We start from the raw sequence: 14,128 nt of genomic DNA on the forward strand, positions 1-14,128 counted from the left end.
CTCAGTCGGCCATCTGGACGAATATCGCCAGACGCAACACACGCTTGCCTGCTAGAGTGCCTCCCCGAATGCGCCTGGGCAGCCAGAGGCCCCTGTTACTTGATCAACTCAATCCCGGCTTCACTTGTTGCCACCCTACAGTCGAGCCACACCACACGGCTGTCTTTGCTCTTACCTTTCCGCGCGCCGATTCGCGTTTGCGACGAGCCTCACATCAACTCGCCTCATCGTCGGGAAACTCAACGCCGCCCGTCGCGATAGTCGCGACAACCGTTCAGCAAGATGGGAAAGCTCATTCGTCTTGAGCTCTTCAGTATGCTCAATACGGTCTTGATTTTCCCCCTTCTTGCGCGCGCGCTGACACTTGTCGCCAGACTTCAAATCCTACAAGGGCCATCATGTCCTGCTTTTCGGCGACTCCTACTTTACATCCATCATCGGACCCAATGGATCTGGAAAATCCAATTCGTAAGTTCGCTTCTCGTCATGCTCCCAGAAACTCACCGACTGACGGGTTGCCACTGTCAGCATGGACGCGATCTCCTTCGTCTTGGGTATTAAATCATCGCACCTGCGATCGGCTCATCTAAAGGACCTTGTCTACCGCGGCCGCGTTCTCAAGACTTCCAAAATCAACGATGACGGCTCCGCAGAGGCTAATGGGCAGACGAATGGCTACGCCAACGGCGACGAAGACGACGTGTCGCACAAAGCCTCCCGAACCGACCCAAAGACAGCCTGGGTAATGGCCGTCTACGAGGATGACGCCGGCGACGAGCAAAAGTGGAAGCGCTCCATCACGAACCAGGGTTCCAGCGAGTACCGCATCAACGACCGTGTCGTCACCGCCCAGCAGTATAACGAGGCCCTTGAGACTGAGAACATTCTCATCAAAGCCAGAAACTTCCTTGTCTTCCAGGGTGACGTGGAGGCCATCGCCGCTCAATCCCCTCAAGACCTGACAAGGTTGATTGAGCAGATCTCTGGGAGCTTGGAGTACAAGGCCGAGTACGAAAGATTACAGACGGAAGCCGAGCAAGCCGCGGAAAACCAGAGCTTCCAGCTCCACAGACGGCGTGGTATCAATTCCGAGATCAAACAGTGTCAGGAGCAGAAGAAGGAGGCCGACAACTTTCAGAAGAAGACTGAAGAGAGAGACGAGGCCATCGTGAAACACGCCTTGTGGAAGCTCTACCACTTCCAGCGGGGCATGGATGGGTCTTCCGAGAAGATTCACGAGCACCAGCAGAACCTACAAGAGTTCCAGCGTAATGTGGAGTCATTCAGACGAAAGCTCGAAGCCGCTCAGAAGGAGCAGCACGCGGCGTCCAAAGAAGCTCAGGGTGTGGAGAAGGCCATCAATGCGAAGAAGCGCGAGTTTGACGAGTTGGAGCACAAGTTGATTCCCATTGATGCAAAGATCGAAGAGAGGACCCGCAACATCGAGCAGACCCGCTCGCGTATAGAACCAGTTCGTAAGGACCGCGACAAGCAAGCTGGGCTCATCAAGGAAGATGAAAACAGACTCAAGACGCTCGAAAAGGCCCAACAGCACTTCGAAAAGCAGCATAAGGAGCGCATGAAGAAGACCGGCAAGGAGCTGAGCGATGCTGACCGCAAAGAATACAACAACCTGCGAACTCAGGTCATATCAAAAACTGCTGCCAACCAAGCGAAGCTCGACAATCTGATTCGGCAACAAAAAACGGATGAGGTCACAGTCAACACCCTTAAGGGCAAGGTCGACACCATCTCTGCCGCTCTGGAAAAGTACGAAGGAGAGCTGGAGACCATCGGCGAACGCAAGTCGGCAACAGAGGCCAACATCAAAGCCCTGTCCCAAGAAATCGACACGAAGAAGAAGCAGTATCACCAGATGCAGTCTGAACGTATAAGAACAAGTCAGAGACGCACCGAACTGGAGGAGAAGCTTGAGCAAGTCGCCAAGCAGCTTCGAGAGGCCGATGATGGCCGACGACAGAATGACCGCGAAGCTAGGATGAGGGAAATGGTCAATAACCTGAAGCGACTGTATCCCGGTGTTAAGGGCAGGGTTGGTGACTTGTGCAAGCCTAAACAGAAGAAGTACGACGAGGCTGTTAGCACCGCGCTTGGTCGGGACTACGAATCGGTCATCGTGGACACAGAGAGGACCGGTCACGACTGTGTCCAGTACCTCAAGGACCAGCGCTTCCCGCCCATGACCTTCATCCCTCTTGACAACATCAAGGTCAACGCGGTCAATTCGGCCATCAAAGGCATATCCGGAGCGCGCCTAACCATCGACACGATTGATTTTGAGCCTGCGTATGAGCGTGCCATGGCCTATGCATGTGGCAGCTCTGTGGTTTGCGACAGCGAAAAGATCGCCAAACTCATTTCGTATGAGAAGCGCATCCCCGTCAAGACCGTCACTCTGGACGGCCTGGTCATTCACAAGACGGGCATGATGACTGGTGGTCGTGGCCCGGAGCAAAAGGGCGGGAAGCGTCGCTTCGAAAGCACTGACCTTGAACCCCTCAAGAAAATGGCGGCCAAGTACAAGGAAGAGATCGAAAAGCTCCCAAAGTCTGGGCGACGTAGCCCTGCTGAGGAGTCTCTTCAGATTGAAATTCACGGCCTTGAGCCACGCCTGGCGGCCGCCAAGGCCGAACTTGCCCACCTGGAGAAGAACTACAACAGCAAGAAGAGAGAAGTAGATCACGAGAGTAGACAGCTTGACGAGCTGGAACCCAAATACGAGGAGAAGAGAGCCGAGCTCGAGGCAACCAAGCGTACTGTCAAGGAATTCTCTGACGCCATCGCCAAAGTGGAAGACGAAGTCTTTTCTGGTTTCTGCAAGAGACTTGGCTTCGGCGACATCCGAGCCTATGAATCGGAGCACAGAGATCTGCAACGAGAAGCTGATGAGGAGCGAACCAAGTTTGAAGTACAAAAGTCCAAGTACCAGAGTCAACTCAGTTGGACGCGCGACATGTATAACAACCTGGACGCAAGGCTGAAGAAACTGCAAGAGGGGTTGAAGGCATCGGAACGAGACCTCCAGACCTATCAGCAGGAAAAGTCAGATATCGAGGATGCTAGCCACGAGGTATCTGATGAGCTCGACGCGCTGCGGGAGACCCTCGAGGAGAAGCGCGCTACGCTAGAGGTGAAGAGCCAGAAGGTCTCACAGGCCAAGGCCGAGGTTCAGAAGCGAAGCAAGGAGATCGACGTCAGACAAAAGGAAATCAACGCTCTGGAAACGGTAGTCCAGAAGAACAGTGCCGGCAAGTTTGCGTTGCTTAGGCGTTGCAAGCTCGAGCAGATGCAGATTCCTTTACAAGAGGGCTCGCTCGACAATCTGCCAAACGAAGATAACCTGCTACGGCAAGACGCCGATGCTATGGACGTGGACGAGGAGGATGACGAGGAAATGATGACCGCCGCCCTCGAGAATCACGGCATCGAGGTCGACTATGACAGTCTGGACGAAGAATTGAAGAATGTACGGGCAACCTGCCATTTGCATATTAAAGCTGTGTTTGCTGACATTTCTCTAGTCGGATGATCCTAGTGTCGAGGAGCGATTGCAAGACAAGATTGCGTCAATCACTTCGGAGCTCGAGAAGCTCAACCCCAACATGAGAGCCATTGAGAGGTTAGAGAGCGTCGAGACGAGACTGAAGAATACCGAAAAGGAGTTTGAGGATTCCAGAGCGGCACTTAAGGCAGCCCGCGATGCGTTCAACCATGTCAAAGCCCAGCGGTACGAACTCTTCAACAAGGCCTTTTCACACATCCAGGAGCAGATCTCGCACGTCTACAAGGACCTTACACGGTCAGAAGCCTATCCCTTGGGAGGGCAAGCTTACCTGGATATTGAAGAAGACACAGACACGCCGTACCTGTCTGGTATCAAGTATCATGCCATGCCGCCCCTCAAGCGATTCAGAGACATGGAGCACCTTTCTGGAGGCGAGAAAACGATGGCCGCCTTGGCTCTCCTGTTCGCGATTCACAGTTACCAGCCAAGTCCTTTCTTCGTGCTCGATGAAGTAGATGCCGCACTTGACAACGCCAACGTGGACAAGATCAAGAAGTACATCCGTGAACATGCTGGGCCAGGCATGCAATTCATCGTAATCAGTCTCAAGACCGGATTGTTCCAGGACAGCGAGAGCTTGGTCGGTGTTTACCGAGATCAAGAAGTCAACAGCTCAAGGACGCTCACCTTAGATGTAAGTTGTGACTGGCAAAAACGTAGCTGAACAGAGACTGACAATGAACTAGCTCCGAAAATATGCTTAGAGAGAGAAGATTGATGACATGAAGGACGTAAATAACCGGTGGACCTGGCAGCGCTGGCACTCGGGCTTGAGGTCGTGGGTTTTGCGCGCAACCGCCAGCTACGATGCTAGCAGCCCTGCATGCTTGACTTTTAAGAAGATGGGTTTCGGGGCGGAGCAGGTGATTTGCACCCCAGATGATACCAGAGATGGTGTTGCGGCGACGCTAGGTTTTGGCGAGCCTGCGATGGAGTTTTGGACTGTAATATGGCCGGTGGATTCTTCCATTCACGTTATTGATGAACACTTTTTCCCTTTGCGCCAATGATAACATTCGACAACATTCTCTCCGTCCAAGGTCTTCAGCTACAACCGGTTTGATACTGTCGCATTGCTGACAAGCTCATTCGATCCTGGTGATTGTGACTTCGTGGCTTAAAAAAAAAAAAGTAGCCGCTGTGGTAGGCAAATCTCCGAGGTGGTGGCCAGCTTCGATGGCGCGAAGAGGAAAGATCAAAATCAACACCTTCATCATATCCCACCACTCACCATCTCTTTCAGGGCATAGAGTAATCGTTTTTCGATTTACGCTTTCTACAAGGCTTCTCGAGGCTATGTTTGTTCTGTTTGCGTATGTGTTTGCTCTTATTGTTGTCTGTCACGCTCCATCTTCCTCATTGACACCTTTCGCGATCTCCATCGTCATCCATGGCATCTGTTGTCAATCAGTTCATGACGCTGACCGCAGTGTGCAATCACCATCTGGTTCACTAGGTGGAATTAACCTGGAAAGGGTGGAAGACCAGGACAAACGCACTGAGAAGAAGCACGAGTTTCCTTCCCGTCAGGTACGTGGGTGCCTACTTTAGAGGGTGGCCCCACCCTTAGGTACTTTGCCGCAGCTACACCATCTACCTACCTACCACTAACTACCTTACTGCCCAAAGCTCATTCTTCGGCTTGCCTACTTCACCTTCACCGGGTGGTCTACAATCAGCAAACCTCTCAGCAAGAACAACTGCACACCATGGCGCAGCCTCTGGATCTTGCCAAAACGCTCGTCAAGTCGGTAATGCGCGCCTTCTACGAGACGCGCCACATCCTAATCATCGACGCGCTCATCATTCACTCAGCGTAGGCTCGGTTTCTGTTTCTGCCACTGGTTGCGTTGCTGACAGAAGGACATCACAGACTGCGAGACGACGACCTGGCCTACTTGATGGCGACAAACACAAAAGACCTCCACAAAGCCTGCGGAAAGCTGAGAGAGGATCGCTTCTTGGCTGTGTATGCTCGCAATCTTCCTCTTGTGGTATCCGGTTGAAGCTGACGCCGGGCGCACTTCAGATACACGAGGTTAGAATATCGCGAGGATCCCAAGAACCCCGAGGCGAAACCGCGACCAGTGAATCGCACCTACTACTACATCGACTATCGCCAGACCATTGATGCCATAAAGTGGCGTGTATACACCGTCGACAAGCAGATCCAGGGTACCACGGTTCCAGCAAGCGAGCGCAAGGAGTACTTTTGCGGACGTTGCAAGGCGGAGTGGACGCAGATGGAGGTTTTAGACAATGTTGGACCCGAAGGATTCGTCTGCCACCGGTGTGGCTCGTCTCTTACGCACGATCTCGAGCGCAACTCGACTGGCCACGAGCAGTCGACACGGCTGAACAACCAGTTCAAGTTCATAACCGAGTTGCTACCACGCATCGACGAGATGGTGGTTCCCGACAACACATTCGACATCGCAATTAGCAAAGCCTTGCCAGTAGTGCGAGATGCCAGTTACCAAACCGTCACAACCATACCGGTCTCGTCACTGCAACCGACCGCGGTCAAGGGTCTCGATAATGTCGGTCCCAAATCCATGTCAGTCAGCATCTCGACAACGGACGGCCCATCAGAGGCTGAGAAGGCGGCGGAGAAGGCGCGGAAGGAGAAGATTGCACAGCAAAACGCACTTCCTTCGTGGATGTCCAACAGCACTGTCACGGGTGAATCATTCACTGCTAACGCGGGCCCGACGCCTGCGGCTAAGGTTGAGGAGGTTGACAGCAAGGAAGCCTTGGCCAAGTCAGGCGATAATCAAGAACATGCAGAACTGGACGACTATTTTGCTCGTCTTAAGGCCGAACAAGCTGCTGAAGCTGCGAGGGCTCTCGCGGAGGAGGGCTCGGACGACGATGAAGAGGAAGAAGACGCTTTCGAAGACGTGACTCCAATGGGAAACAACACACCGATCCCGAAGGCGGAACCTGCTGTTGATGCGGAGGAATTACCAGCCAAGAGGGTGAAGGTAGAGATGCCAGATGACGGCGAGAGTGATGAAGACGTCGAATTCGAGGACGTCTGAGGGCGCGTTTACTTAATGTACTACTACTTAAAAGGCTCTTGAGAACTAAACTAATCATAACACGATATCATCTAAGAAGAATGTTTGGGAAGCGGTTTAAGTGAAGCATGCAAATTTGCAGTGCGATTGCGCATTGGTCCGGTGACGATGATGTCAGCGTCGCGTCTGTACATGGCCGCGGATGAGACGTTTTTTAAAAGCTATGCTACCCTCGGAACCCACCCGGCGTAGTACAGTTCGCAGGCACCGCCTTCATTTACACGGCTAACCTGCGGTGCAGCAAGCGTCTAGCCCTCTCGCAATTCGAATGCACATCAACCCAACCTCATTCTTGACTCGGCTGCGCCGCGCCCGCCAGCCTCCCGAGCCGACTTTTCTTGCTTGCCGGAGCATCACCAACACCCTCAGCGACGGCTACAAGAATGGCGACAGACCTCGCATTTCCGCTCATTTTTCTCTTGCCTACGCACCTTGACGCTGATCGGCTTCACGAGCTAGAGGAGAAGATTCCAAGCCTGACTTACGACATACAAGAGGCTGAAGTGATTCTCGGCAATATCTCAAAGAGGCAAAGAGCTTTGTTCGAGCTACGGCAGAGAAAATTACAGACAGTGCCAGTGGAGGCAGCCACCGAGTCACAGCCTCCGGGTTCTTCGCGTAAGCGAAAACGGGATGAAGGCTCAAGCGACAGCGATTCATCTGCGTATACCGAGGATGGCCATAGGAATGGATCAGCTGCTTGGCCAATCCCGCAGACACTCCTGAAATCTCTCGAAGTCGATATCGTTCGAGTAGTAAAGCTCAACTGGCTTACTGAATCCCTTGATCAGGGCCGGGTCCTTCCGCTTCGTGACTTTGTCATCTACGAGGGCCGTAAGTGTGGTGAATCCAATACCTTGGTAGCAGTGAAAGGCAACGACATACTAGCTCGTGCTGCCGCAGACACGACGTTGCAGGACCATCAGCCTGTGTTCCGTCGGGCGGAGGAAAGTGCGTCAGCATCAGCGAGTCAGCGGACAACGATGCCTTCGCTGCTGAGACAAACAACCTCAGAGCACGACTTGACTATCACTCTGGCACCGATACCTGGTTTTTTGAGGACGACGTACGCATGTCAGCGGGCAACGCCTGCTGACCCTGCAAATGCAGCATTCATCGAGGAATTGAAGGCGATTCGGACAACGAGGAAACTCATGGGTGATCAGATCGGCGTGAGAGCATATTCCACCTCGATTGCGACATTATCCGCATACCCATGCAATATCTCAAGCCCGCAAGGTCAGTGCCTATATGATACCTAACATGCGGTGCCGACTCTCACCGTTGAACAGAAGTTGCCAGGTTGCCCGGCTGCGGCACTAAGGTTGCTGAGCTGTGGCATGAATGGAAAGACGCAGGCAGGCTCCACGAGGCCTCTGAAGCTCAAGCAGATCCCAAATTATCGGTGTTACGGACGTTCTATGACATCTGGGGAGTTGGCGATGCCACCGCTCGAGACTTTTATAAGAAAGGCGGGTTACCAAAATTCTAGGCATAAATTATGCTGACCGAAACGTAGGGTGGCGAGACTTGGACGATATAGTAGAATATGGCTGGGACGACTTGTCACGCGTCCAGCAAATCGGTATCAAGTTCTATGAGGAGCTCAAGCTCAAAATTACTCGTGTTGAAGTCGAGTCCATTGCCAACACAATATTGAAGCATGCGCGCAAATTCAGTCCTGGCTACCAGATGGTCATCGTTGGTGGGTACCGACGTGGGAAGCACAACAGCGGGGACGTGGATGTGATCATCAGTCATCCAGATGAGTGTGCCACGCTCAACTTCGTTCAGAAGCTTGTGGTGAGCTTAGAGAAGAGCGGGCAGATAACCCATACCCTCACGTTGAGCAACCACAATAGCGAGCGCGGCCAGCGACCACTCAGCTGGGACGGAAATCAGGGAAGGGGGGCCGGCTTTGATACACTGGACAAAGCACTCGTGGTTTGGCAGGAGCCGGAAATGAGCGATCGAGGCAGGGCCAGCAGCGTCGATTCCGCCAGCCAAAGGCCACCGCATCGAAGGGTAGACATCATAATCAGCCCCTGGAAAACGGTTGGCTGTGCTGTTTTGGGATGGAGCGGGGACACGACGTTCCAGCGGGATCTACGCCGCTACTGCAAGAAGCAGAGGGACTTGAAGTTTGACAGCAGTGGTATCCGCAGTCGCCTTGACGGTAGCTGGTTGGACCTGGAGGGAAATGGAAAAGCCCCGGACATGTTAACGGCGGAGAGGAGGGTGTTTGGGGGCCTGGGGCTGGACTGGGTGCGTCCGGAGGATCGGTGCACGGGGTGAAGAGACGATACTTCACTCCTCATAGAGTCTCATCTTGGCGTAAAATAGATGCAGACAAAGAAAATGGCATCAGGGGTTGAGGAAGCTATGCCTGAAGGCCGAGATGGTGGCCACAAGCTATGAACAGTTACTGCGTTTGGAGTCAAACCCCCCAGCAGCACATTGATGGTGAAGCGGGAGTTAAAATGGCGTGCTGATTGGGTCAGCACCTTATTGGAAGTTAAAACCACTCGCATGCTAAAGCTTCGTGTAGGGCTGAAATAGACTGCGAATGGCTTCATTGCTGGCTTCGACTTCTTCGGGGCGCTATCGAAACTCCTGGGTCTTTGATGGCAATTGGTGTCGTCTGAAATCCGAGGTCTTTCATCGCACACGCAACAGAAAAATCAAACTCCGCCGAATTCCGCAAGGCAAAGGTCTTGCAAGACAATCAGACCCCGTCCGGGACCAGCGTTACCTCGTTTCAACAACGTTCATTGGCCAGATTTCCGTGAATCGGTAGTCGGGCGTTAAGTGTGGCCGTCTCCATCCCGTCGGTAGCTAGTAGGCAGACTCGCCGTCGCAACGTGGGTGGGCACAATTTGGTGTATTTCGTCAGGGACCAGCTGAACGGGAATGGACATTGAATAAGCTGCTCCTCTTAGCGAGCGGAGAATCGGGGCGGACAAGAGCCCAGACACCTGGCGTCTCGAGCTGCCTACCTTGGTCCCCGTTGTCAAGTTCCTCCTCCTCCCATCTAAGTTTATAACTAGACAACTTCCATCACTCAACTAACTTTACTCTACCATGCTCAATTGACCTCTCGGACGCAGCGGAACAGAGTACAATACGATCAAGAACCGTCAATTTACCACTAGCCTACCCAAAACACCGCATCACTCGCAGCCACAATGCCTATGACGCTGCAGGTCCCCGACGAGTACGGGTATGTCACGTTCTCCGTCTAAAGCTCCCTCGCCGACTGTTGGCACCTTGGGACAAGGACGCCATGCCAATTGCTAACGCATGAACCTTTGTAGCTACGTCCTTCTCGTTGCTGCCTCGACTTTCTTCATCAACACCACCCATGTTCTTCTGACGAGCAAGTTCCGCAAGGCTAGCGGTCTCGTCTACCCGGTACCTTACGCTTCTAACGAGGCTGCTGAGAAAGACCGCAAGGCTTACATGTTTAACTGTGGTACGTCTGCGCCCCTCCCCCCCCTTCCTGGAATCCTACAAGGCCGGCCACTGATGAGCACCGCAGCGCAACGCGCCCACGCCAACTTCACCGAGAACCAGCCCTCGTTCCTCGGCGCCTTGCTCATCTCCGGTCTTCGCTTCCCCGTTGCCAGCGCTGCTGTCGGAGCGGGCTGGGCCCTCTCCCGACTAATCTACGCCTTTGGCTACACGAGCGCTGCCGGCCCTGCAGGTCGCGTCCGGTGAGTGCTCCATGGCATAATGTGCACCAGAGAATGCCCTGACTGACTGAACAACAGTGGTTCAATTGGGTCGTTCCTCACCGATACCGCCCTTAAGTTCATGGCTCTTTACACATCCGTTGCCATGATTATGGACTGGTAACTCAAGTTAGGGTCAGCCGGCATCGACTCATATGAACCCTGTAATTATAAACGCTGTCAGATAATCTTGTAGGAAGTTGCGCGCCTGTAACTCAATAAACGCAAGTCTTCCCTCCCCTAAGAAAAAGAAAAAGAAGAGAAGTAAAAGGGGAACGCGAGCAGGTGCTCGCGTATCGCTGCGTGCATGACATGAATGTCTCATGCTCTCTAATGTAAACCCGCCTTTGCCGTAACGCCAGTCGTACACACTTCATCACAAAGGGGAAAAGAGATATTTACCCCAGTCTTATACATCATAGCCATCCCTTTCGCCCTCACTTTCGCGCGCCTCCACATTGATGATCATCCTTCAATGCCAGCAAATGATCGCGTTCATCTCCTACGCCTCATCCGTCTAAGCTCGACGCCACGATCTGCGTCTTGGTCTGCCGGTCGTAAAAATTCGGTCGACTTCTCGATACCATTGTTCCCCAGCAGGTAGTCCCCAAAATACTTCATGGCATTGAAGATCTCCTCGCCGACAGGCACAATATTTTCCTTGGGAAGCAGGAAGCCATAGCTGCCAGTGTCACGGAGCTTGATCTGGTAGCTGTAGTGAGCGTGCAGCTCGTGATAGAACCAATCAATGGCCGATCCCCCGCCAGTCTCGATGCGCCGGACGTTGCTGTCACCGCCTTGAGAGGCGACGGCACCTTCACAGGCAGAAGTGACCGAGTACTGTTCGCCATTGGAAAGACGAATGGCCTTGGCAAGTCCGGTCGCGAGTTCTTCGAGGTTCTCGACATTGGGTGGATCCACGTCACAGGAATAAGCGAATGGGAAGAGGATCTGTTGAGAGTACGAGTGCAGATCGATCAGCCCCACGAACTCAGCCTTCTCCTGAGACTGGCTCTTCGCCCATTTTGCAAGTGCAATAGCTTCGGTTGCCTCCCAGGGCTCGGTGCCGCCATAGCTCTCGGAGCAAGGGTCGTTCTCAGAATCCAAACCGCTCCATTCGAAACCGAACGCGTGATCGAGGTCAAATCCACGGCACCACTGCATTCCGGTCTGTTGTCGGGACTTGCGCCAGAGTCGGTCGACTTGCCAGGTGTACTCGATGCCGTCGGGGTTAACCGCAGGAACGAAGACGAAGTCGAAGTGCTCGAGCAGCTTGGTGATCATGGGCTCCTTGCCAAAGGACGTGATGAAGGACCACGCGACGTAATTTGCTGTGGTTGTAGATATCCACTCGCGCGCATGCATGCCTCCCGTGACAACAACCGTTTTCCTCTTGCCGCCAGGAGTTTCAGGTGTTTTGACCCCGACCTTGAGGGCAGGAATGTCGCGACCTTCGAATGACTGCCCGATGCTGATCATCTCAGTAATGGAGGGGAACATGGCTTCCATCAGGCGCATCCACGGCACAATGACCTAGGCTAGGTTAGTTCAATGGTACTGGGAGATAGCTGAAGGCGGTGCCGTCACGTACAGAAAGAGGCTGATACTCTTGGAAGAAGACGTTATCGCCCTCGTGACGGGACAGCTGGACTGATGTCCGGCGGTCATCGAGGCGTTGATTTCGCGGGGGAGCCGCGACGGCCGGATAGGTATCGTAGACAGACGCAGCCAGATCAGGAATCAATGTGGAATATGAGGATCTCAGAGACGAGGGCAGCAGACCCAAAAGGGAGGCAATGTCGGCATTGCGAATGCGGATGTCAACATAGTCGTGGTTAAAAGCCCAAACATCGAGAAATAGGCGCGTGGCAGCCTCGGAGAAGACGGTCTCCTCCTCAGGGATAGTCAAATTGAATCGCAGAACGACCTGATCATTGTATTTGGTCCGAAGGCTGGCTTTCCCTTTGTGCGAAGCGGGACGGGCGGTCGACCTGGCCGGCGCGGGACCGAACACGAATTCAATTGCACCGTCGCGCAGCCAAGTCAGAATTGGGAAGATTCGAGAGGTCGGGGAATTGTGATCGTTATGATGAAGATCGATGCGGGCGGCATTGGCGGAAGGGGTCAGGAGCGTTAGACTAGCAGCCGAGAGCAGTAACACGTGGGGACGCATGTTGGAGGCTCGGCGTGGGTGTTGTCGCTGTCGTCGCCGGCGTCGTCGTTGTCGTTGTCGTTGTCGTCTCGTCCCGTCAGGCAGATAGTGTAGAAACGCTACACATAAGGGGGGGGGCTTGGATAATGATGAAAGAGGTCACATAGAGGCGAACGGGAGAGATTGCGACAGGTTCTGCAGCATGACACTCGCCCCCCGAGTCGGAGAGCAGGGAAGCAACCTTGCGCAGGCAGCCGCTTACCTGTGCCTTTCTTTCTTTTTTTTTTCTTTTTTTTTTTTTTTTTTTGTCCCCCTTCCTGAATCCCGCGTGTTATCGGGACTGTTGGGAGCATATTCCCGACCAAGAACTCACTGAGACGAAAGCGTTGTTGTCCAAGTCATGCAATTTTCTCTCTCCCTTTTTTGTTGCTCTACGTTGCCCCCTTTCTTCAGTTCCATGTACCTAGCAGCCGAAGAAAACACTGACGAGAGGCAAGCGTGGTCAGTTTCTTGGAACAGAGATTAGACGTCGACGCAGAGACCCGAAGGGTATCATGTCGCTTTCAATAGACGGGGTGCTCATTTCACAGAGGCAATCCTGGGTAATTGACACTGGAGATCTGCAGCGATCATGGCGACTTTTGACTGTGTTCACGGCAGACTGGCTGGAGGTATTTGTAGGTAGGGGCAGCACTTTGGTTGGGGGCCGAGACCACGACACTCAAGTCTGTACGCCACAAGCACAACCACGACCACGACCCCTGAGACGGACCATGAATACCTGCGGATACCAAAGTACTGCGGTACGAAGCACTGCTGGGGTGTCAAAGTCGCGGTCCCGTCTCTTTTGGAGTGGGCTGGGCTGGGCTGAGCTGGGCCGGGCCACCAGTCCTGGTGGCCAGGCTACGGGGTGGTAGACCATGCTGCCATCAATAAAAAGTCCCGGCGTGCATGCCATGCCAGCGGTCCCGGCTCCTGGAGGCTGGGCTGGCTCAGCAGGGGAGGTAAAAGGTATGAAGACCTACCTTACCTTACTTTGAGGTACCTTGCGTCGAGTGTTCGTACCTACACTACTATGTATGGGCTGGAGACGCATGCAAAGTATCCTACTGTGAAGGAACCTAATGGGAGGTCTTGGCGGGGCTGCCCGGGCTGTCTGAGGAACAACACAACGACAATGGGATAATCAATACATCACCGGGCCTGACCCTGCTGCCCGCCCGGCTGCCATGCCGCCCACTGACATCCTGCAGTAGCCCAGCAGCCCAGCAGGACGGGAGCCGCCAATGCCAATCCGGTGGCCCTACTGAGGTGGCCTGGAGGTAAGGCACCTCACGATTCCCTTAGTGCAGGCGGGCCACATCAGCCCCGGCGGAAAACCCATCCTTGGTCCTTGCGCTGTGTAGGTAGATGGAAGGAAGATGAAAAAGTATTCGTACTTTACCTCGTACGGGCAAACTGAGTGAGGTTCAGTGCAATTAAGCCCGAGCCAGCACCGGTGCTTACCTTCCTACCTTCCCACCTTACCTACGAATACCTGACCTCTGGCTCTGGCTCTGGCTCTGGCTCTGGACTCGTC

General features: G+C 53.7%; 4 protein-coding genes across 4 annotated transcripts; 3 read left to right on the plus strand and 1 right to left on the minus strand.

Annotated features, from left to right (window-relative positions):
* Positions 1-282: 282 nt before the first annotated feature.
* Positions 283-4,290, plus strand: psm1 (Structural maintenance of chromosomes protein 1; the record flags this gene model as incomplete). Its single annotated transcript, XM_032034339.1, has 5 exons — positions 283-313; positions 375-468; positions 529-3,487; positions 3,543-4,220; positions 4,273-4,290. 5 exons carry the CDS (start codon positions 283-285, stop codon positions 4,288-4,290), a joined length of 3,780 nt encoding a protein of 1,259 aa, XP_031893342.1.
* A 1,005-nt stretch (positions 4,291-5,295) lies between these two features.
* On the plus strand, positions 5,296-6,627 carry tfa1 (Transcription initiation factor IIE subunit alpha; the record flags this gene model as incomplete). Its single annotated transcript, XM_032034352.1, has 3 exons — positions 5,296-5,402; positions 5,460-5,555; positions 5,616-6,627. The coding sequence occupies 3 exons, from the start codon at positions 5,296-5,298 to the stop codon at positions 6,625-6,627; spliced, it is 1,215 nt and encodes a 404-aa protein (XP_031892970.1).
* A 3,224-nt stretch (positions 6,628-9,851) lies between these two features.
* On the plus strand, positions 9,852-10,521 carry Mgst3 (Microsomal glutathione S-transferase 3; the record flags this gene model as incomplete). The annotated part of the gene is made up of 4 exons (XM_032034374.1): positions 9,852-9,886; positions 9,981-10,138; positions 10,205-10,379; positions 10,437-10,521. 4 exons carry the CDS (start codon positions 9,852-9,854, stop codon positions 10,519-10,521), a joined length of 453 nt encoding a protein of 150 aa, XP_031892968.1.
* A 27-nt stretch (positions 10,522-10,548) lies between these two features.
* Positions 10,549-12,570, minus strand: ecm14 (putative metallocarboxypeptidase ecm14; the record flags this gene model as incomplete). The annotated part of the gene is made up of 4 exons (XM_032034385.2): positions 10,549-10,559; positions 10,800-10,805; positions 10,904-11,930; positions 11,989-12,570. The coding sequence occupies 4 exons, from the start codon at positions 12,568-12,570 to the stop codon at positions 10,549-10,551; spliced, it is 1,626 nt and encodes a 541-aa protein (XP_031892969.2).
* Positions 12,571-14,128: the final 1,558 nt, after the last annotated feature.

The sequence above is a fragment of the Colletotrichum fructicola genome, assembly GCF_000319635.2.
Source record: "Colletotrichum fructicola Nara gc5 chromosome Unknown KSG_Nara_v1_contig03, whole genome shotgun sequence".
Classification (NCBI taxonomy): domain Eukaryota; kingdom Fungi; phylum Ascomycota; class Sordariomycetes; order Glomerellales; family Glomerellaceae; genus Colletotrichum; species Colletotrichum fructicola.